The sequence below is a fragment of the Drosophila sechellia genome, chromosome 3R, assembly GCF_004382195.2.
Source record: "Drosophila sechellia strain sech25 chromosome 3R, ASM438219v1, whole genome shotgun sequence".
In the NCBI taxonomy this organism is placed as follows: Eukaryota; Metazoa; Arthropoda; class Insecta; order Diptera; family Drosophilidae; genus Drosophila; species Drosophila sechellia.
This window is the reverse complement of record NC_045952.1, coordinates 20189866-20214628: the sequence shown is the minus strand read 5'-3', so window position 1 is coordinate 20214628 and position 24763 is coordinate 20189866. Positions and strand designations below refer to the sequence as shown.

The following is a 24763-nucleotide window of genomic DNA, read 5'->3' as shown; positions in this document are numbered from 1 at the left end:
TTTTCCAGTGAGACACGTAGCAGGTTGGCCTATGATTTAGTAGCCTGCTTATAACTGTTTTCCACCTATACTCGTAATATACCCCCACCACTTACATCATCTTCTGTGGTCCATGGGCCCAGTCATCTGACTGTAATTTCCTGGAAATTTGTGCACACTTTGGTATTTCTTCGTCTGCGTTTGTTTTTTACGGTGTGACATTGTCTGGGTCCCAAAAATAAGAGGAAAAAAAGTGACTCGAACCCAATCCCAGTCCCGAATCCGAACCCAAACTGAAACTGAAACCGAAACTGAACCTGTTTTTAGGGCCTGATTTGGCAGCCTTCTTCTCTTGGCCGTCGTAGTCCGAGGTCTAAAGGTCCAACTAACTGTTGCTGCTTGATTTGACATTTGGCGTCAGTGGGCCATAATTGTCTAGAATTTATGTGTTGTACCTTTTTCTCGTTAATTTGTTGGACTTTTCATGCATGTGGGCAGCAGAACAGAGCACAGATAGAGAGAGATCCTGAGAATCTCCCTTTTAATTAGTTGTTTGGATTAATATACAGGTTTATGGGCTGGTTAGGATAGTTAAGATAGAGACAATTACTGGTGAGCAAGACAAAAGACACATGGATGTGTGAGTAAATAGTTGTTGTTGCTGCTGTTGTTTATTTTGAAAATTTTCAAAAATTTCAAAATGAAAATGCATAAAATACTCGAAAAGAAGAACGAATTAATGAAATTAATTAAATTTAACAAAAGTGGCAGGGCAAAATGAAAAGTATGCGCCTAGTATGAATAATTGGCACGCTGCCCGAATCGAAAAGGGGGGTTATAAATTGCGTTGGCTTAGTGGTTAGGGGGGTTAGGGGCTTATAGGGTTTGCAGGGGGTTGGGGGTGCATGCCGCAAATAAATGGCAAGCGCCTCATTTTGAGGCCACAGCTGTCAAAGCGCGGACAAAGGAACAATGCTCGCTGTGCGGGGCTTAAAGCCCCCTGATTGAGTGAAGTGAGGTATGCAAGAGGATCTGGGGATCTGCGGATCGGGGGATTCCATATCCCATAACCCACAATCGAAAGATGAAGGTCCCAGGTTGCGAGCAGTGAGCAGCGAGCAGCGAGCAGCGAGCTGCGAGTGTCCAGTGTCCGTACCCATATCAATTACTTAAAGCTCATTCACAACATTTTTTATTTTCACCTGACAAAAGCCCAAATGGCATCCAATCAATTCCCTGGCCAAGTTGCAGTGGCAACGAGCCACAAAAGCCACAACACATGTTCTTGCGCCCGAAAAACTTATCGCCAGCGATGCGATAAACGATAAATAAATACAGGCAACAAGATGCTGCCGGGACTAACGAAGGCAGACAATGTTTTTTCTCATTTTTTTTTTTAGCCCGTTTCATCTCTCTTGGTTAGTTAAGGCCAGGCTAAAGGGAAAATACAAAAAAAAACATACTGTCGCCGAGCCAAGAGAATGAAATAAAATAAAATCTGCAAGCGTTTTGTCAGGCGTCTTCTGCCTGTTCAGGTATTTCTGTTTTTTGTTTTTGTACCTTCGGCTTCCTCATTTGCGGCTGTTATACAGTCATGATTATATGGCTCATATGGCTACGGATCTATTTGCATTTGGTGGGTGCAGCTGGAAAGCAAGGAGTGCTCTTTGTGTTGTAACAAACGAACAATTGGTGCGAAAAGTGTGCGGCAAGTGCCTAACAATTTGCCCTTAACAGAGGTTAGACGGCGTCAACAGTTGGTGTTGCTGCTGCACGATTGCTATGTTGCACTTGTGGCAAAGGCTGTCGTTTGCTATTTAGCTGGTTTCATAATTCTTTGCCCACTGCATCATCAGATAATTGTCATTTGCTGTTGCAAGCCAATTAACATGCTTTCTCCATATCAACGTTAATTTTCAGTCCAAAAGTGGCTACTCGCATACTTCTTACTAAACAGAAGTTGGTAACAGAGTTGTTGCTGCGGCTTATATTGCTAGTATGGCTAAGATCGCTGCTGTGACTAATGTTGCTGCTGTGTGTGCCTTTGCCAGCTGGTTTTCCTTAGCTGGTTTTACTGCTTGTTTTTGGGGGTTGGCTGTGGCAGCAGCGGACCGACCCTCACGCACGGCCCAAGTGCCAGCTATAAAGATGTCGTTGTTGTTGCCGCTGTCGGGCCATGCAAAAACGCAACGCTAAAGCAGGTGCAGCAGCCTGCAACTTCCGCAGCGAATGCGAATGAATGTGTGTGCTTGTTTGTGTGGTGGGTCTTTTCAAACAGCAGCAGCAGCAGAGGCAGCAGAGGCAACAGAGGCAGCAGCAACATGAAGTAATTAACAACCACAACAGCAGCAGCAACATCATGAGCCAGTGGAGCCGAGCAAAGCGTTGACAATAGCATTGAAGTTGTTGCCGCAGTTGCAGCTATTGTTGTTGTCGTTGTTGTCATTGTAATGTGCTGATTTCATGGCAAGCGAATACACCGCGTATACGCAACGGCTGAGGAGGAAGGGCCCTTGCCCTGGGATCTTTCTGCATATTTTTACGCGGCCAGCGAAGGCAGGAAACATGCTCAAGTGGCGGGAATGTGGCCAGCATGCTGCTCCCGAGCACATGTCAAGTGGGGAATGGGTTGGCAAATGGGGGGTACGGGGAATGGGTTGGGGGCTTCCCCCTCTGTTTTTAGAGCAGGAGTTAAGTGGTGAAGAGTTCGGACGCGGATTCACATTCGGGCTTCCCACGTGAGCGTGTGAAAGAGCAATGGCAATCAAAGTAAGCGGAGGTGGTGGTGGTGGCAGGAATGGAGGGGTTATTCAAAATGATAACTAAAACTAAAGTGAAAACTAAACAATAAGTGGTTCACTTTGAGACTGCATACAAAGGGCTTATCTTATGCTTAATCAATGCATTTTGTTTCACAAACTGAATAGATTGTAATTTTAATAAATATGATGCATATTTGTAGGCAGCCTCAGTGCACACAACACTGACGTAATAATAATTGAATGGTTAAACAATCGATGGCGAGTAACAATGATTATTCACCCACACCGAGATCGCATAATGTCTATAAGCTTTTGTCTTGCTTACCAGCACTGGTCCGCGGTTTGGTCCGCACGGGCTTGACGTCAAGGCAATTGCTGCCCGCATTGCTCCCGGCGCCACTGTGCCCGCTCAGCGATCCCGCTCCGCCACTATTGCCGCTCATGCTGCCCATGCCGGCGGTACCGCCCACCGAGCCACCCAGTCCGTGCAATCCGGACGAGCTGCCACTGTGATGGTGTCCACTGTGATGGTGATGATGGTGGTGGTGCGCCTGCGCTGCGGCCATACTGTGACGCACTGCAGCCGCGGCCACCGAGGAACTTTGGAACATGTTCGCCGCCGCCACCGCGGCCGCTTGATGATGCGCCGCCGCATGGTGATAGGAGGCATAGCTGCTGGTGTCGTAGCCACCGCTGCCGCTGCCACCGCCGCCTCCGCCGCCACTTCCCCCGCTGCTGTACGCCTGCGCCGTTCCGTCGAACAGTCCGTTCGAGGATGTGGCTGCGGAGGCGGCTACGGCGGCGGACAGGGAAGCTGCTGCGGCGGAGGACGAGGCGGATGTGTTGCTGCTGGCGGTGGTGTTGCTGCTACTTTGCTGCTGCTGTTGCTGCTGCTGCTGCTGTTGCTGCTGTTGTTGCTGCTGCTGCTGCTGACTGCTGCTAGAGTTGGAGCTGGAATTAGTGGTGCTGGCTGTACCTTCGCGCTGCTTAGGCGTCGACGTGTGGGTGGTGCCGCTGCCGGAGGATCCGCTCGCACTGCCGTTCTGGATCGACGGCTTGATGTCCAACGCACAGCTGGCGTCCGTTAGTGAGGTAGAGCCCGTGGCCTGCTGGTGCATAAACGCGTTCATCACGGCCTGCAAGAGATCGGAATTGCTTTTAAGTATACAAAGTTGAGGTTTCATTAAACCTAAGTGATCGTTAAGCTCAAATCTTTGATGCACTCTTATCAACAGCAAAATATTTCATGCCTCTGTTGATGTTCAAAAATAATTTAATGTTAATATATATTCAAATTTAATGATGACGATAAAAGATGTTAATATTGCAATATTTAAACGTTAAGTTCATCAATATAATTCGTCCATATCTGCTGTATTCCCATTAAGGAGCTTTTGTAATCGAAATAACCGCCGATCGCTCGATTGTGCCGCTAGGCGTATCGATAAAACGTCGGTTCCACTCACCTGGTACTCGGATGGACCGGTTTGCACGGAGTCGGGCGTGGAGTCCTTTGGCGGCGTCGGCGGGAAGGGGAACGAGTGCTGGCCGGCGGCCGTCGTCTGGTGGCTCTGGCCCATCTGCCCAAGCTTGTGCTCCACCTGCGGCTCCTGCGGGCAGGCAAACTGACCCATGCTCCAGGCGCTGGCGGGGGCGAAGGACTTGTGCTCGCTGGTCAGCCAGGGACTCAGCGGGGTGTGGAAGTGCGGCCGGCACACTTGGGGCGAGGCATGGGTGGAGGGCATGCGGGATGCTGAAAAGAAAAGGAAAAGGGGTTAAGAATTTAATAAACTCTCGCTGCGAGTCGCATCAAGTTAAATGCAGCATTAAATCAATTATGGCCCAAATTTATAACGAAGATTAACCGACTAAGCCGCGACCAGAAGCGATCAAAATTCGTAATAAATGACGTTGTTTTTGAGGTGTTTTTCTTTTTTATTTTCTCCTTTTTTCATCCTCTGTGGCTGCCGCGCAAATTTGCGGAAAAGCTGCGTTATAATTTATGAAACACCAGCCAGCGAAGAGAGCGAAGGAGCCGCCTCAGAACCTCTGACCACCACTGCAACGCTCAGCCAAGGAACCACCATTCATTGCTCGCGGCCTTCGGGCCAACTTTGCATATGGCCAAGACCAAAGAGCTGGCCAAAATGGTGGGGCAAAGGGTGCTGCGGGGCTGCGACTGCAACTGCGACTGGGACTTCTGCATTGTCATAAATTGTTTAATTTGTATCATAAACAATCGCGTTAAACTTTTGTCCCAGAGCTAAAAAGATCGATCAACGGCTCGGGCCGGCTCACCTCGGCTTTTGTCCGGGCTAAAAGTGTAGCCTAAATGTCTGGCAGTGTATAATTTAGCAGACACCAAGTGAGATTTATGTGCGCCAATGCTGCCGGTTACTCCATCGATCCGATCCGATCCTATCCCAGTCGTCCAACCGATCGCTTGGGATCGACGGATCCGACAGATCCCCATATCCTCGCAGCGGGTGTTTTTTGTAGTTTGCAGTGGTGGAGGGGGGGAGGCATGGGGCACTACCCAAAGGGGGCAGACACGTTGCAATTGTTTGGGGCGCACTTATTCTTATTATTATCATTAATATTGGCTGCAGCTCCCCAAAGAGTCGCAAGTCGCTGGACCTCGGGGCTTGTTTGTATGTGAAATTATTTTTGATTATGCAGCAGCCGCAGCAGCGGCAGCAACATCTACGGCAGCAACATCACCGGTCCAGGCTGGTTGGCCAACAGTAGGTCAGTTCATTGCACGCCAAGATGGATTAGACCAAATCAAGACGAGAGTCGAAAGGAACAGCGTGAGGGAAACTTTAAATAACGATGGGTCGGAAGAATAGGCAATGCTCTGAAATCAAAAAAATCATAACTAAGTGATTTGATCATTGCATTTTCCGTATTGCAATCAAAGATCAAGATCAGCATAATTAGTTGCTTAGACCCAGTTATTATGCAACTCTATGTCTGGAATTATCCCGCAAAGTGGTAGCTGCCACCTCAAGGGAGGGTATTTAGTGATCGGTGAATGGCGAACATAACCAAACCCGATCGATGGATCGCTGCTTTGGCCGGATCGCTGGCTGCGATAATATCCATTTGATTATCCTAATAACAGTGCTTTAGTGGCGATATTATATGTACGTGTGTCTGATTATAGAAATTAGCAGGAGCAGCAGCATCAGAAGCAGACGCATCACCAGCGGAACGACCGCAACATGTTTGGCATCTTGGCCAGACTTTTCCCAGTGCAATGCCTCAATCAAATGTGGTTATTGCTTTTCCCGATCTGCTGTGCCCAGTTCACACTTTTGCACCAACGACACAAAGATCCCCCATATATGAAGTCGTCATCGGATCGATTCGGTTCGAATCGCTTGTATGTAATTTGCCAAGATCGAGGGAAATAATACCATTGGTCATGCCAAATTATATAGTCGGAGGATGGTTGCATCTTTCAGCCCGTTGCCAAATCAATGTCCGATGCGCACTTTAATTGGCATGACGAAACTTTCAATTTGCCAGCCGATGGTGTTGGCGATATCAGTATGCTGTTAATGTTAATCCCAAGTTATATATACGAGTATATATGACTCACAGATTACTCGTTTCTTACTCTTCTTTTTTGTGTTTACTGTTGCTGTTGGTCGTATAAAACAATTCGCTAATAAATCAAGCTGAGTACACAGCAATTAAAGTTGCAAACTTGAAACAAAAAGAACGACATTTTTTTGCTGCCAATGTTATTGTTGTTGTTGCCCTGACGGTATGCAAAGCTCGTGCTGGTGGAAAACGCTGCCCTTGGTCGTCTCCAGGCAAAAAAAAAAAAAAAAACAAAAAACAGGCTGACACGTTCTACACAGCAACAAAAACAGCAAGAGCCACGAAAGCGGTTAAAAAACAACATTTTGAAGCTTTTGGCCTGCGCTTGATTTCTTCAAACTGACAGATCAAAGCCTTAAAAGCCGCCGCTCTCTTTTGGCCCGTTCTCCTCTCTCACTCCCTCTCTCTTGGACATTTCTATGGCGTTTTAAAAGCGTTTGACAGCGCTCAACGCTCTCAGCGCCTGTCCATCTAAGCCAGATCCGAAAACCGTATTCCGAAACCGAAATACCCGGCTTAAAGCGCCTTTTAATTGCAATCGAAGCTGACGCTTGACGACGACGTGAATGACATAATTAATGTATCTGAGTGTACATATATACGGATATATATATAATACGTAGGCTGGTTCGTGTGCACTTAGCCGGACGTGTTGGACATTTGAAGATGACAGCCAAACAGGTGAAGCCTGCAGACGAGAAACCCGAAGAGAAAACCAGAGAGATGAAATGGCTTCAATTAGTAAAATGCATCAGCTGCTGGCCAAGTTATCATTTCGGCCATCGCATCATTTAAATTTCAATGTGAAAGGACAACAAAGCAGAGCAGGGTGGTGGTGCTGGCGGCCCATCTAGATAAGGCCAAAAAAGGATTTTCCATTCTCTGTCTCTTTGGTAAATTAAATTCACACCAATGCCGGCAGAAAAGGATTGGTTGGGATCCTGGGCGTTCTTATCAATCGATGGAAATCAAATCCGCAAATGAGTGAAACGAGACTCTTTAACCGTTTGCCGAGCAACTTGTGTGACTTGTCAGTGGATTTCACTCGATTACTCTTACGATTCTGACGATTCAGCTGATTCAGCTGCTTCCTGCCAGCAAGGACCAGGAACAATCAATCATGCGAACGGTCAGGACGAGGCAATCCTGCCGCTCAGAAGGAGCCCTCCTGCGTGACCCCTCGATGGCACAATGTCTGCAGGCGGTGGCTTAATTTATAGCCAGAGCTACCCTCGAGAAACAAGGACTTTTCTTTTCACCTGCTCAACGGGCGATTTGATGTTGCTGTTGTAGGCGCGTGGCTCCAAAATGCGGTCAAGTGTCTCTCGGCGGCGCTGTTACACCTGCTCCAAAATTGGAAATTGTTTAAGCATGCAGCGTTGGCAGCAACAACTAAGCAGCAACCAACAACGGGCCATAAACTATAACGGATTCCAGTTTCAGCCACCACCGCCAGCGAGATCGAGAGCTCGGCAGGTAGGTCAGTTTTGGCTGCTCGAAGACACCTTGATAGTTATAGATGTGCACAGGAAAAAGAAATGGTATCTGCGGACCATGCTACTTAAAGAAAAATGATCTCACCAAGTATTCATTATTTAAAGTGTGAAAATACGTTTTATGAGCGAGTTTAGGACCAACGAAGCTGTTTGAAATTTTCTTGCCAGTAAGGTAACCATTCTGTTTTTCCAGTGCACCTCCAACAGTAGCCGAAGTTGAAGCTCGAAATTGAAGCTGAAACTTGGGTCTCTCGACTGCTTAGCATTTTGCGCGCTTGTTTGTTTTAATTATTTCTTTGCTTTCTGCAGTTGCGTGACTCCGACTGACTGACTGCGAGATTGCCCGCAGGACTGGCTGACTGCCTGATAGACTGACGGACTGACGGACTGACTGACGGAATGGCCCAGTGAGTGAGTGAGTGACTGACAGAGGCAGGCTGCATTATTAAGCGCAAACTGCACCGCCGCTGCCATCTATATTATTAACACTTTATTTGCAGCCCCCGGATCAGCGTTGCATGCCAGCTTATCATTAGTCATAAGTTGTCAATTGTATTTATGATAATGCGTTTAATAACTCAAGTAGCTGGAGCAGCAGCAGCGACTTGTAAGTTATGCCGTTGCACAACGAACCGCCCTGGAAAATATATGTTTTTTTATTACACATCTTTTTTGTTTTTGAGGAATTCTCTGCCTTATTAATTGCTTTATAATTGACGTATTACCAGGCTCGAGCTGCTGCGATGGGACGGGAATTTCTCTCCAAAATAAAAAAAAAGGACTACCAAAGAGGAAAAACAATGAGAGCTAACCAGTTAACCAGCTCGTTTGGGCCAACGTGTGAATTACGTGGCCTGGCCCAGCTTTTGCATACGTGCCACAATGTGGTTGCCACAAAAAAAAAGTACAACAAAATAAAGGCATGGAAATGGGAAAACACGTTGACAACAACAAGCGCGGCAATGGGAGTTGCAAGTTGGGATGGGTCTGAAGTGCGCCATTTTTGTGGCCATTTGCAGTTGCTGGTGGTGGGTGAGCGACAAAAATAATAAAAAAAATATACAAAAATGCTAATAATGCGGCTGCAGCGGCACAAAAAGGCGCGTGCATTGAACTGGAATCCTGGCCACGCAATGCCAACTTTAACTTTAATTTCAACTTCAACTCCAACTGCAACTGCAACTTATGCAAATGCAACGGCAGCCTGTCAGCCAGTCAGTCAAACCGCTTGACAGTTTGGCTTTTTCGACGACGTTGGGCTAATGAGCGAACACCCCATTTACACATAGCCAGCCAAAAAGGATGCGCGAATCCTGTCCAGAAATGCCTGCGAGCGCACTTATGACAGTTCGAAGCGTCAGCGAAATCATTAAAATTGACAAGTTTTTATATGACAAACCCAAATTTGGTCACTCAAAGGCAGCGTTTGGAGTGATTGCGCGAAGTGTTTTGCAGTTCTTCGCTGACAAGTTGCTTTTGCTGTTTGCCGTTGGCTCCAACTTTTTTCCGGTGAGTTTTGCTGCTTCTGCTGCTGGGATTGGACCACCGGCGGGCGCTGCTTCACATGTCATAAATAAGAACGCGTTGACATTTATCACAACAAAGGGCCAGTGAGCCAAAGCCAGCGAGCCACACAAAGACAATGGGTCAGAAAAGTGAAAAAAGCGCAACTGAAGCGGGCAAAACGTTGCATAAATTCATAAGTCTCGCAAGCTCGAGAAATTCAATTGATGCGACCTCGAGTCTGGGACTCTTGTATCCAAGTTGCTGCTGCTGTTGTGTCCACTACTGCAGGCATATTCGCATATTAATAAAATATTTTATTAAACACACGCGCCGCCAACAAAAGATGATCGCCATCGCCAATGAGAGGATGCCCCGGCTAAAAATTATGCTAAACAGTTTTTGGGCCCCCCAAAAAAGGCTGCAAACGAATCGAGAATCGTGATGTTGCTCCTTCGGATCTTGAATGCTGCACGCGCATTGCCAACAAATTTTTGGCGGCGTCTCTTGCGACACATATTTCTGTGATCCGGCCAAGGGAATCAGTTGTTTTCTTTTTTTTCACATTATTGCTCTTATGGTTTATTTTTCGATTCTCTGAAACTGGTTTGCCGCACCAATTTCGACTGCTCTGCGAACAGGGCAAACATTGACAAATGTTAATTAGAGCGACGTCATTTGTTAGAGCCCATTACAGGTGGTCCGATATCGGAGTTCTCGGTAAGATTGTTCTATTTCGATAGGTAAACCTTGCCTTTCTAGGAAGCAATTTGCCGGGGAGTACAATGACTCTGTCTGATTAATACGACCAGAATGCCAGTTCGAGTTTGATTTGCTTATCCCGGCGAGATCAGCGCTAAAGATCGGCACAGGCAACTGTCGCAAAGTCATTTGTAAACTTGACACTGCAATGGGACCACCACAAGCCAAACACGGCTGCACAAATGTATTAGCCACAATTTATCAGCAGCAGCACACAAATGTTGCCGCCGTTGCTCCTACTGCTGCTGCTGCATTGACAGCGGGGGCAGCAACAATGCGCTAATATTCAATATTGTAATTGCATTCACAAATCGTGCCGAGGGTGCTCGAAAAGCCCCAAACAGGCAACATGTTGCTGCCGTTGCTGATGCTGTTGCATCTGCGACTCCTGTTGCTGCTGGTGCTGCAAAATTAATGAATGCCGCTGTCCGGGACTCTTTGTATGGCCAACTGACCGCTCGCTGTGTTAGACAAATCACAACAACAGCAGCAACAGCAACATGTTGCTGCCGTGCGTAAGCTTTTGTCTCGCCTCCTGATATAAATCGCAGTGGAGCTTTTTTTGATTTAACAAATTAATAACGAGGCCCGGTAGCCGTCTTATTGATGATGCCACATCAGAAGGCATACAAAACCATATTCGTATTCATCGTTATATTTATATGTGTCTATATATGTATATGTGTCGCGTTCCTGGAAATCGCGGCTGACAAATGACAGGCCCTGGATTCTCGGCAGGCAAGACTTCCGGCCCAGTTCGCCAGAAGCAGGCGGCGAGCTTTAAAGGAGCACAACTGGCAGTCGCCATCTTGGCCAGATTGATGCAGCAGCAACACGGCAACGGCAACATTGCAACATCAGGCGACATTGATAGTGATTGAAGGACAGCTGTTCACACTAGGCAAACTAGCCGCAGTCCGGCGAACGTCAAATTAGAATGCGAAACGTGTTGCCAATGGGAATGCTGTTGCTGCTGCTGCAGCGGACAATGCACATTGTGGCGGCACCTTTGGCTCTGCGGCATGCAGCCAAGAGCAACATCCACAGCAACAGCAAGAACTGTTGTTGCAGTGCAAATTAATTGAAGCATCGCAAGGCAATGTCAACGACAGCAACATCACGTGTTGCATGTGGCATTTTGGCGTAGGCTGGGCTCCGCCGTTCTCCCCCCCCGGCACATTCTTATAATTATGTCATTTAATTAAGCAAAGACAGTTCGCTGTGCCACGACTAATTAAAACATCGCACCAGCAGCAGTAGTAGCAGCAGAATCAGCATCAGCAGCAGCAACATGTGCGGTGGAATGAATGACCGGCCACTGTCAATGCAACGAGCAATATGTATAACACAAAACAGCAATTCAACTTTGCCGCTCAATGGATCGTACGATGTACCACTTGTAGTGGCTGCACTGGACAAGGAGGAATGCTTCCAGGAATTTGGGTCATAATTAATGTGGCATGATTTGGCAAGACACTTTAATCAAGGCGAATTAAATGTCGAGAAGAAGGGCTGCCCCAGTGAGCCACCCAAAAAGTGCACATCAATCATACGCAGCGGTGGCCCAGCTGTTCAATTGCAATACCATAACACACTTTTATAGGCCATCCACTCGCACACAATTCGCTGAAAACCTGCGCACCGGGATTAAGATTTGCCGCCGAGATTCTGTCCAGGCACGCTATATCGCCATATCGCTATATGCCTAGCTATATTCGCTATATAACCCATAAGCCGTGTGCTTGCAGTCGGTAAATTACAACAACTATTACGGCCCAGCCCCACCAAAAGCCCATGCCAAAGCCATGGCAATTTCTTGGAAAACTCTGTTTTGTGCGCTTTCGGGCCTGGCCACATGAAAATTTATGAGTGGACAGCGCTTCAAGTGCAACACCTGGTAGCCAGCCTAGCCAGGCTAGTTTCGAGCTGAGCTGCGTCGAGTGGGGCTATTCAGCTGAACTGCAGGCAAGGAAAGGAAAGGAACGAAAAGGAACGGAACAAAAGTCGGGCTCAATGGGCCCGCATCGCATTTGATATCCTTTGTAACGGCAGCCCACTGTGCGTGACATTTGCGTTAAGTGGCTGTGGGAACTTTCGAGCTGACGTTGAACCTGAATACTGAATCTGAATCCGTAGCCAAAGCTAAAGCTAAAAATTATGAACAGAAGCCCCAACAAACGGGCGGCCAGCAAAAACTTTTCATTTGCCCGATTTTGCCCGGCCGATAAGCCAAAAAAGTTGCCAACAACAAATGAAAATGCACGACACACACAAATATTGTCAAAAACTTGGACCGCAGATATCGCTATCTCTATCGGGGCTTCTATATACCTATATCCCTCACTCACTCAGTGCGAGTGCAATGGCTATATATTCGGGCAGTTCGAATTGCAGGCAAAAATATTCAAACGCTCGACTGGGGTAATTAAAAATAAATTTTATGCTCGAGCTTTAACAGCCGTCGGATTTACGAGACATATAAGAGATAGCGAAAATGACACAACGAACTGTGGATGCTCTAATTTCGGTTAGTTATTTTAATGGCTTAATTGAAACCTCATAAATTCGGTGAAATGTCTTCAAAATTAAAGTCTTCACGTTTAGAATTAGAAAAATAGCTCATAATGTATACAAAATAACAATGTATTTCACGGCTGGTGTTTAAGTTCTAATCGAAAGCTGATTATCTTAATGGCTGCTCACAGTATTTAATATTTAAATTATATAGCAAATTCCTTCTTTATTTGCATCACACAAATACCGCTTTGTCCCCAGTGTATAATCATGGCTAAGACAAATAGTGAAATACCAAAACGAAAAAGAGCTACCAAAACAAGAGTTTGTGTGAGTGTGTATATATTTATCATCGCAAATGTTTGTGAAAAAAGCGAGTCAAGATGAAAAAATGTAGAAAAATAAAACAAAAGCGCAGATAAACACAAAACCACATACACACACTGGAGTCACAAGACAAAAGTTATTGCCAAAATTTTCGGCATGTTTGCTTTTGAAATTTAAATTTCACATTTGTTGTCGTTGGTTTTTATGGCCTGGGCTATCATAAAAATTTCCAACTCACGAGCATGTGAGCTCCTAAGTATGTGTTTTGTTTTGGGCCATTAAAACTGCATTGGCCTCATCGTTTAAGCCAAAAAACTAATGCGCCGCCCTAGTTGCTTAATTTGCCACTAATGACAGCCAGTAAAGTTCCAGCCCCTCATAATTGACAACTAAATTGGCCGACTGACAAGGGGGCTTTTGGTGCGGCTTCAACCCCTTGGCTCCCCCATCTTCAGCCGCCCCTGAGATGTGACATATGCAGACTAATGAATTTTAAAATCAACGCTCGCCACAGGTGCCCGTTCGTTATGGATGCGAACATGCCACTCCACTCCCCACACAAACTGTCTGTCAAGCGATTTGAATCCCCAATCCGAAATCCGCAATCCCAGAATCCCACAATCCCACAGACGCGGAGTGCATGAATGAATTACAGCGGCAACTGGGGGATCGCTGGATGGATCAAATCAAGCATCAATAAAGTCGGCATATGAATAACATGAATTAAACATAAATGCAAAAGGATCGCATCGCATCGCATCGGATCGGGTCGGTTCGAGGATCGAATCATCGTTCAGCTCCTTCAACCGATCTGATTGATCACTTTGCAGTTGCACAGCCTCACTTAGCCAGACATTCCAGGGGCACTACTACCGACTGCACACGGGATTTTAAATTAAAATTTTGCACACTCCAAGAGCAGGAAATAAATTCAGCGACCATGCCGCATTGATGCATGTCACGTTTGGGTGTTCGCTGCGTTTACGTGGAACTGTCAAAATGCAAAGCGCAATAAAACCGAAATAAAAAAAAACCACAAAAAAAAAATCCAAAATATATATAAAACCAAAGCCCGAAAGCTGCAACAACAATGGGCTTGGGCCAGGCTAAGTGCCAAGTGAAAATGGTTTGGGGCATCAACTGTCAAAAGTGACAGCACAGTCACAGTCGTCGCCGCAGCCCAGAAAACTGAAAACTGAGCGCCGAACACTGAAAACAGAAAGCAGAGCCAACGGTGGCTCAAATTGAAAATTAACTTAGCGGAACTGGAATTTTTTTTGAAGGCGTGTGAACTTCACACACACACAGACAGACACCTGAGCTTTGGTAAAAAAAGAAAAATAATAATAATAATGTCGTCTTCTTAGTTTTTCGGGGGCCTAATGAGCGCAGATCATTTCTTCTTTTGGGCCGAGGAACAAATTTCAGGCAATTAGGAGAAAATGTATAGCTTATATTCTCAGTTGCCGCGCAGAAACTTTAAAATGGAACACTAATAGAGTTATAAAGAATGCCGGGGAAAAGATGACCAATTTTTAAAACTTTCGTTTTGTTATGTTAAATTTTAAGAATTGCGGGGAGGCACATAAATTGTAAATACTTTTTAATATCAGTCTGTGATCTATGTGTCATTTTTCTAGTTCCATTGTTTTGTTTGCCTCCCACCAATTTTTTGAGTCCTTATCTGGACGCCTAATTTCATGTTCCAGGGATACAATCTAGCTGCAGGACAACGGCGATTTCCATCGAGCCATTTCGATGGCGGCCCACAGGAAACGCTCACTCGACAACACAAAAAAGGCGCGAAGCAATCGATTTGTGGGCGGTGGGCCACTCGTGGTGGGTGGTAATGCACGCCCACGCACTCCGTAAAATACCAACCAGAGCGGGAACTATCAGAGGGGCACACCCCCGCCAAAATACATTCATTAAAAACGCATTAGAAATGACATTAGAACAAATGTTCAAGGGGTAACGAAACCAAAAAAAATGGAAGAAATTACTTAAACACGAAATGGTGGTTAAGGTCTGCGGCATTTCCCCCAACTATTGTTAAAATATATATTTGGAAAACTTTCATTGATTTCTTAACAGTTCAGTTGGTTTCTGCTTAAACAATCATTTTTATGTGTGAGTCAGGAAAAAATAAATAGATTTTACATATGACATTGATATTAATTGCGAAGTATTATAAGAACCGGATTGGTTAAAGGAAAATAATATCCAATATCTGAATATTGAATATTCTTATAGAGAGTATTTACAGCTTGAACTTAATTCATGACACCAACAACGTCTCATTTTCGTAGTTTGGAGTGGTAGCGGATGTGTAGTATAAATTTTACTGTGTAATCAGCTCATTTAAATTGGGATTCCAGCTTCGATATTCGAAATGCTCTATTTCCTTCGTATGAGATCACCATTACTTTTAAGAGTTTCGTTTCAATGGAATTCCATTTGTTAACAGATCCCAACTGAACCGTCCAGCTGCCCCAATGAAATTCCCATCCCAAGCCTGTCAACTACTTTTTTGGAGTTTTACACTTACTGTGCTGATGATAGCTGGGATAGTAGCGCCGGTGGTGTCCGTTGCTCTCCAGCGCGTAGAAGGCGCTCATATCGCTGGTGTCCAATCCGGATCCACCGCCGCCGCCGAGGGCAGAGCCCACGGCCACGCTGCTGCCCGCCGAGCTGGCGCCGCTGGAGAGGCTGTGGTGGCTGTGGGCCAGGCTGCTACCGGCGCTGCCAAGGCCGTTCGTTTGGGGCGAGACGCCGCCCCCATTGCCGCCGCCCGAGGAGCCGCCGCCGCCTAAACGCGGACTATCGTACCAGCTGCGAGCGGCAGCCTCCGCTGTTGAGGTCATATCCATTTCGAGTATAATCTTGAATGTTTTTCTGTTCTACCGGGGGGCAGGAATCGGGCGGTTCTGTATCCCTCTGCGGTCGGGTGGTCTTCGCTTTTTATTTAGCTCTTCGTTTAGTGATAGCTATGCATTTTTCATATACAAAGAACACTCAACTCAATAACTCTCTTTCTCTATCTGTGAAAGTCAAGAAAATGTTGAACAACTTTAGCAACTGAAGTTGGGTGTCTGCTGTTGATAAGATTTTAACGGTAGCCGGCGTTATCACTCACTCTCCCTTATCGCGAGCTTTACATTTTTTGTTCAATTGTTTTTATGGCTTTATGGTTGCGGTACAGTTATACAGGATAACCACGAGTTGATTTACGATTGGACTTTTGAATTCCACGTTCTGTGTAGTGCAGTGTGGGAAATAAGGTGGCTAAAACTACGAAAAGGCAACCGTATAGTATAGTATAGTATTTTCGCATTCATCGGATTGATTGATGACCAAGATCCCGCCCAGGGGACCTAATAAACATGTAGTCCCAACAATTGCATTGTCACAATGTTTACACACCGAAGAACAATAGATCCTGGGGATTTCGGATCTGCTGGCTGTCAAAAGAGGGCGCCGGAAAAGCAGGTGTCTTTGTATTCCCAGATCTTTTCCAGACTTCTGTGTGTGGGCCCAATTAGACGCGATTTAGAGGTTTATCGAAGAGCTTCAATTGCTAACTGGCATCTGTCGGGGGTTTCTTGCAGACAGGCGAAAGAGTCATATCGCAGAGACAACGACAACACTTCTATATTGATTTAGACAGGTAGCCGAATTTTTGGGGAATTTTGGGCTTATCAGCAATAGATAGCATATATGTTTGTATAGCGAGCTGTGTGCATTGCACTCGTTGATTTCTTTTCCAAACGATTATTATCAACGGGAGTTCTGTATTTTTTGTTTTCTATTTGCCTTCATTGTTTGCTTTTGGCTTCGAGAAATTATTAATAATACAAGCCAAGTTGGACCCGAGTTTTTTCGGTTGACTGTATCTTTAAGGGGCCCAGATGCCTATCGTTCAATTGACAATTGCGCTACGAAAAGAACGGCGATAAGGCAACATAATTTGTTACCTCCCGAAGGTGGAAGAAAAGCAAATAACCAGGGCCTTTTGACTTGAAAACTCAATCAATTTATCTATCTATCGGCAGCAGAAGCAGCGATAATGAAGTGAAAAAATACGACAAAAAAATGAAAAAAATGAGAAGCAGAACTTTTCATTAAATGTCTTCTTGTATTTTTGTTTTCCTCTACCGCGCGCTTTAGTTGATAGCAATAAATTGATAAGCGCAAGTGCCAGATTTTTGTTATGCGTGTGTCAGCAATTTTTTATTATATTTATACGATAGGTTGCAAAGGCTGATCGCTCGATAAGGATAATGAATTTTGCGCGCGGCTAGCGTTAAAAACTTTTGATTATCATAGATCTCAATTTGTTTTTGAATGATCACTGATATCACAAATTTTTGATCTTACATTTTAAGCACACTGTTTCAATCACTCTGCTTGTTTTTACTGGGTTTTTTTTTAAATAATTTGATTTGTTGTTAATTTTTGGTACACTTTGATTGCTTTCTGTGTATTTTTGCCGACGCGTTTTTCGAGCTTTCTTTGTTGTTGTCGCGGCGAGACGAGAATCGATAGCAAAATACGAACGAAACGAGCGGACGCACGCCGATAACACGCTTGCAAACACGTCAACAGTTGAAATCGAACTGAACGTACACGAGCGTAAAACAGGAAAGACTGGCGCTGCTTGCTCTCGCACTACCAATACATGCGCAGCGCACCGCAGAAACCCGTTTGCGTGAGGCCCAGCCTACGTGTGTGCGTGTGTGTGTGAGTTGCGTGCGCTAGTGTGCTGGCACATACAAGATGGTCGCGCTGTCAAGCAGTGCTCGCTGCGGGTGAGAGGGAGGCAGCTATACACCGTTGCTTGGCCTAGCAATATGCCTGTCACACTTTCTCTCACCGAACGCGAGAGGGGCGTGTTTTTTTGTGTGTGCAGGGCAGGTAACCGGTTGTTGTTGTTGTGGCGGACTGCAGTCCGCTATTTTTGTTGTTCCTGTTTTTGTTTGCTCCGCTCGAGTGCATCGTTCAATAATCTCTCTGTGGCACGCCTCTCTGCACTTGACGCACACACATAGCCAGACAATTCAGCGTTTTGCTTGTCTGTTCGCTGCGCTCTCAGCTCCCTCCCATACCCATCCCCCTCTCACTCTGGCTGCCACTCGTCCTCCCTATCCCCGTCCCTTTCCCACGCCCGCTGTCAAACAGTGACAACAATCATCGATCGTTCCGTTTGCGATTATGTGCTTTATTTATGGGCCTTAACATGTGTGCAGATTTGTCTGGCGATTTTTGAGTTATATACGCCTGCTGCCAGCCGTCTTGTGCGTGTGCGAGTGGGATGGCACTAGGACTAGAGCCAAATTTGCATAAATTAGCAGCTGGAAATTAAGAGAAGTACACGAACTATGCGAACTGCGAAAGATAGTTTGCTCGTATCTAGATGCAAATTATTAATATGGAGCTCATATATTTTCGCGGCAAGTTGGCTCCTTCGGGGCCGCCCTTGTATTGTACATCTGCTGCGCATAAACAGCTCGCACAAATGCAGACAACTCACACAAACTAGCGAACAAGAAGGAAGTCTCAAATACGTGAGCCCGTTTTTGCCACAGTCATACTTTCATAACTCGTACTTTAAAGTGTTGAATTTGTGCAACTTGAATCATTTTAGATTTTTTAATGTTGTTCTGCCTACAAGCTTTGGATATTTACCTTACATAAATAAATATATAAAATTAGTATATCTTTTTGGTTTGAAATATCAATAAATAAGGAATACAATGTTTTAAAATATTATTAATGAGATCATAAATATCAATATCCATCCATGTTGACTGACATACTGACTTCAACTGCTTCGTCTTTTTGTGGTCAAAACGAATTCAGTTAAGGACTTAATACTGTTTACTGCCCCGCATTGATTTTCGCATTAAAATGAATCGTTTTTGGCGCAAAGGGTTAAAAGTGGGGCTGCACCTGTGAACTAGCAAAAAGGATGCTGATTCGTGGGTTTCCAGCGGGGAAGTGTTTAAAAAGTGTTCGAGAAAGACAGCTGGTAACTTGAAAGTTTCCCAGGCCGACTTAATTCCACATGAATATTTTTGAATATATTTTTTTGTGATCGCTGGGCGAGAGGCATTTCATAAATTCATATTGCCGCGATATGAATCTAAACAGATCTGGCCGAGCTTATGGCTAAAATAAACCGTTTGTCAAAGCCCCTGGGCTGACTACCTAAGCAGCAGTATATGTATGTAAATACCTGTGGTCATAAGATAGCGCTGTTGATAGTTACAGATACATAATTTGAGATAAAGATACAAATCCAACCCGAGACCCAGAAGACAACGAGCGGCTGCCAAAATAAGAAACCTGTAACCAAAATCAGATCAACCAACGGTGCGAACACCAAACACGAGCGACGAACCACAGAACAACCAAAACAAAAAAAAAAACAACAAAACCAAAACACAGAAAAGGAAAACAAACAAGAAACATTGGTGCTGGTGTCACCGACTGAACAACACAAACAATCTGCCAAGCAATCTATGGTGCAAAGGATACGGATACCAACAACCATGGATAGGAAAATAAGTCGTCGCTTTCGTGAGATCTTCGATTAGATGGAATTGGCACTGCATCTGGATCTGTATCTTCAGATTAAACAAACGCACTTGATCCATCACATTTCGAGAGAAGGGTAATTTCTTTCCAAAAGTGAGTGTCAACATTTTGGTTCATTATCAAATTAAACAGATTTCTTTTTTAGATGGACAGATGTTAGAAATTCAGCACTAATGTTAATCAACAAATGCATACTGATCTATATTCACAAGCGCATACATAAGCCATCTTAGGCCATAGGAGTATAAGAGTATAAGTTCACTTTTGGGCTAATTAAAACTACGATTTATATTTAAACTGATATAAATCACCTGAGATCCCTCAGCAATTGGAGCACTTTGGGGACAGCGTGGAATGCTAGGGAAATCTCAATGGGTTTTTGGGCTTCACGATAAGATTCCCTCAGTCATGTCTACTTATGGGCCTTAAAAATGGATGGATTGTCACGTCTGCCTGTCAAGTACTGTGAACTCAACTGTTAATCGCCAGATGATAAGGAGGAAGTTATAGCAGATACAGGTGGCACCTTTCTATAAGGATTTAAGTATTTTCGAATAGATGATATACCGCTGAAGAGCGCAGTTAAGTGATATATGATTGTGAAATAAATATACTTATAATTTATCAAACAGGGCAATAAATTATATAGCTCTTGCAAAAGTAGTTGCTTCTGTTTTTTAAATGCGATCTTACAGTTGTGTATTTAAAGTGAAAATATTCAGACATTATACCTTTGCCGCTTAATCGCTTTTTTATGGGTGGAAGATTTGGACTTACCTATACCAGGTAGCCCCGCAACACCTTGGTACATATAAACCGCGTATTATTGTGCGTTGCGTTTTAGAATTTTCCCTGGGATGCAGACTTTTCCAGCACGTGCGCAGCTTTTCCGGCACTGAAGCCTCCAGTGGAACGCCGTCAATCAGACAAAAGGGGTATTATGTACATGAATCGGGAGGTATATATTCATATATATGCATACATATATACAGATGGAGAGGCAGACGAGCAGACATGGCCAACGTCATGCCCGAACTATAGACCATGTCTGCCCCCCTCCCACGTAGACCCCTTTTTAAAGGCTGACGCACGTTGCGTGTAATTCCGATTTTAATCGCATAAAAATGTTTTGTTTATATGTATAATTTAGTTTTAACAATTTACGTTAACCTTTTGTTACCATTTTTAATTTAGCCGGCGCTCAGGTTGTTAAGCTTGTACGTCTATTGCTGTGGTTTCGGCTATTTGCTGTTCGGGTTAGTTCATAAGCAGCAACAATTAAATGCTCCATAAAATTGGTTTAAATACGCGCACAGTCTCTATCTGTGTAGATATATGCATATGTATGCGTTTATATGAATGCCTCGGTTTCGTATAGACAGTTATTATTACTGAGCTCGGTTGTTGTTATAATTATTGTCATGCGATAGAAATCAGCGACATTTTTACAGCATTTAAACAAAGCATAAATTCTGATTTAGTTCCAAAACTGTCGCTGGATTCTGTCAAAATCTGTACTAGTACTAGTACGAGTGTACGCGACTGACTGCATGTTGCATAAACAGACTGAAATAGAGCAGCCGCATCATCAGTATAGTCCGAACCAGAATCAGTATCAGTGGCAGACACACTTTTAGATACAATAAAAATTCTATTTAAATCGCCAGTTGTAATTATATGGCCCTCGTTAACGCGCTGTGCGAATTATTCCGCATATTGTGCAAATTATTGGGGGCAAATATATATGTAGTTTTAAGCACGAGTCGGCACAATTAACTAGAAAACGATAGCCATGTTTGCTCGGACCACTTGAAAGGCTATAATTCAAGTTTTTAATATCTACTATGGCCAGAAGAATTTGATTAAAGTGTGTATTTATAGCTGCAAGACATATCATGTCATTTTAAGAGTTATTTAATGTTTAAAGGGGCTTTGGTACAATTGATACACCGCCAATTTAAAAATTTTATTATTTGTATGACTTCTTTATCCGCAACAAAACCATGTGTTTGTTGTCAATTTCCGCAATTTGTGTACGTTCATCTCCCTTGGCAATAATCGCCAAACATTTTCGCCACTGCACATAGCCCCCTCCCCGCCCTTGTGTTTCCCCCTCTAAGTCTTGCAATGCTGTTGATTTTGTTATAGGCTGAGTATATAATTTAATAACTATAACAACAAAGCGACAACATAACAGCAACAATGTCGGAACTGAGTTCATATGTCATGTGCCAGTTTTTGACTGCAATGCAGCCACAGCCTGTTTGGGCCCTATAGCCCCCACTCATTTGCCAACTACAACACCCCGCCCCCCATGGAAAGACCCTCCTAGGACGCCGCTCACTCCACCCCTTTTGGCCAATCCCGACCGTGCGTTCTAATTTCATAATAAACTTGGCTGCCAGCAACGAAACACGACGGCTAAAATTGGCTGGATGCAAAACCGCAACGGGTGTAAATTTCACGAGCCCCCTTGGGTTACTCCGCCCCTGGATCTGCCAACCCCCCCTAGCCCCCTTCGGCCAACAACTGTTACCAACTGCAGTACACACCGCCAATGGCGGCACATCCTGTGCAGCTCGTAAGCACCTCATGCGCCAGACTATAAATGTAAATTGCCTAAATGGGCAAAAGCTCGAGCATACGTTGGCCAGGACATGGACATGGATACGTAGCTGGAGGTGTAGAGAGAGGGGTGGAAGGATCAAGGGGCAAGGATACAGCTTGGGCACTTGCATCGTAAATGAAATCAGTTGGTGCGCGAATCCTGCATGGGTCAATTATGCAAATGTCCTGCACTCGACTTTGCTGGTACATATATCTTCTGCCCGCTGGCCACTCGTGTGCATTTTGTATCCTGGCCAGGACATTCGGCCATGGCAGCTGCGGAACGAAAGTGATTTGTGGCCTGGCAGTGTAAATCTGTTTTCCCATTAAGTGTTTTAGCGGAAAATTTAGCTGGGGGGGCACGAGACATAATTGCATTTCAATTCATGCGAACTGTTATGGAAAAGTAACTTATAAACTATTTTCCCCGGCGAAATGCAATGACGAGATTTTCAACTTTCACTCGGAGCAGAGCTTTCCATTTCGGCTAGGGCAACCCTCAAAAAGCAGCCCAACAAATGCCCGGGCACGTATGCAAAAAGTGGTGGTGGGGTGATCGGGGAAAGGGGGGGAGCGGCAGGACGCAGTGCCACAAACAATGGATCTGTCTAGGCCTGGCCTAAGGTCCCTGCAACTGCCCAAGTGTGCTGTCTCATACGATTCAAGCACGTTCGAAAAGGGAGCGGAATGGAAGCAGTTCCTTTTTGGGCCAAAAACAGCTACTGAGCAAGAAATCCTGGATTTAAACATATTTATTAAACTTTTATATAATGTGTTAAGCATTATAGAAAATATTCAAGGACTTCATTTAAATCCTCCAGAATTATAGAACTATTTCGGAACATCTCTCACTCTTTTTTCTTGGCCCGGCCCATTTCTGTTGACCATGAGTTCGCTCCTGAAGCGCCTCCATTGTTTGTCCATCGTCTGGGCAGGGGGCTTTCGTCCTTTCGTTCATTTTTTGCCAATTCATGGAGCTTTGTCTGCCTCCGTCCTGCGTCCATCGACCATCGTCCTTCGTCCATTTGGCTGGCTTTGTCCTGGCCAATACGCTTGGCAAATAGCTGGGCAGGGCCGACGCTCGTCGACTCCTCAGATTCATACATATGCATGCGAGTTTTCCGCTTTTCCACGGCGGGCACGAGCACGATGTCTGGCCGTCAGGATGTCGGCTTCCGCCGCACGTTCGCCCATGTGTTTGTGTGTCCTGTTGGAGCTAGGGCTCCTGCTCCTGCTAACGAAAGCTTGGCTAAGCACCTGTGCAAACTTATTGTTAGCCTGCGCATTGTGTTCGATCCAAGCGGAGCGTCAAGGTTAACATGACCGATTCCCTGGTCGAAATTACGACGTGTCTGCCAGGATAATTTTACGATTTCCCAGCCAGCCAGGCAGGGAGCAGGATATATGGGGTATGGGTATCCTCTATCCTCAATCCTCAATCCTCTATCCTCTATCCTCTGGGCCATTAAGCAATCAGCCTGTTCGTAGCAGCTATCTTTTCAACACCTACAAACGAACCGAAAGCCGAAAGCCGTTGAGTTCAGATGAGACACCATCTTTATGATGAACACTGCGATGTCGCAGATAGAGATACGTATCCGAGATCCCCGCTTGCAAATTACTTAAAAAAATACGTGCACCAGGGGCGGGGAGGAGTGCTGAAAAAATCTCAACTGATGGCCGTCCACTCGAGCTGATGAGACGATGGCGATAAGGACGATAAGCGCTTACGCATTTCGCCATCCAGATCCCAGGCCAAGAGGCTGGACGAGCAGCGGGACGGGTAGAGGAAAGGAAAGGGGCACAGACCACGTAGGGCCGGAACAACAATAGCATAGTGTACACTCAGCGAATAGAAGAGATCGAAAGGAATGTTTATAGTACCTGGGTCTAACATGGAAATGGAAAAATCATCACACTGAAATGCTGGGAAATGCATTAAACTATTTTTCTGGCTGTGCACCAGAACAAGAGAGCTTACGTTTGTCTCGCTCTGCCTTCCGTTTTTGCGATTGCTGCGATCAGATAGGCGATCGTGTGCGACGGGGCGTGCGGGAAACGAACGGTAAAGGGGATGGTCATGCGAAGGGTGGGGAGGAATGTTCTGAGGGGTAGGGGTACGGGGTTCGGATCTGCAAGCGGCAAGTAATTTGATGTCATATTGTGTCACACACACACTCTGCTTGAAAGAGCCAGAGATAGATGCTCGCTGATAAAATCGGGCCAAGTGGAAAGGGACGGCACTTCGCATATATGTATAACCCTGATTGCAGGACCGATTATCTGATCTTGCCCCGACTCCTTGGCTTTGTCGGGGATATCTGTAGATTCGAGATGATCAGAAGACGAGTCCTTGTTGGCCGCCATCTGTTGGTTTTGCTCCTGTTGTTGTTTATATCATAATTGTGGGCGTTTATATGGTCTGCGTTTTCGGTAGATCTGAGCATCCTTTGGAAAACACTCGGCTGATACACTCGTTGGAAATCCGAAATTCGAGACGGCTAATGAGTGGGATAACAACGGAAACACACAAATCTTCAGCGACTTATGTCAGTCTTTTGATGGACCGAAACATTCCGACAGTTGCGAGTTTTTGCTGCAGATATA

At 45.2% G+C, this 24763-nt stretch overlaps 1 protein-coding gene across 3 annotated transcripts in view; it reads right to left on the bottom strand.

The window, feature by feature from the left end:
• The window catches only part of LOC6607310 (GATA-binding factor C), a 33471-nt gene extending 15905 nt beyond the window's left edge, over positions 1 to 17566 (bottom strand). Inside the window, exons 1-4 of one of the 3 annotated variants that reach the window (XM_002032053.2) lie at positions 17330 to 17566; positions 15501 to 15993; positions 4208 to 4494; positions 3067 to 3877 (exon numbers count right to left, since the gene is read on the bottom strand). In XM_002032053.2, the coding sequence (XP_002032089.1) occupies positions 3067 to 3877; positions 4208 to 4494; positions 15501 to 15822 (1420 nt within the window). In that variant the 5' untranslated portion in view covers positions 15823 to 15993; positions 17330 to 17566. Of the gene's footprint in view, positions 1 to 3066; positions 3878 to 4207; positions 4495 to 15500; positions 15994 to 16375; positions 16539 to 17329 lie in introns of those variants that run through there. The other 2 variants (XM_032721916.1, XM_032721915.1) reach the window with 2 other exon arrangements.
• Between the last annotated feature and the right edge of the window lie 7197 nt (positions 17567 to 24763).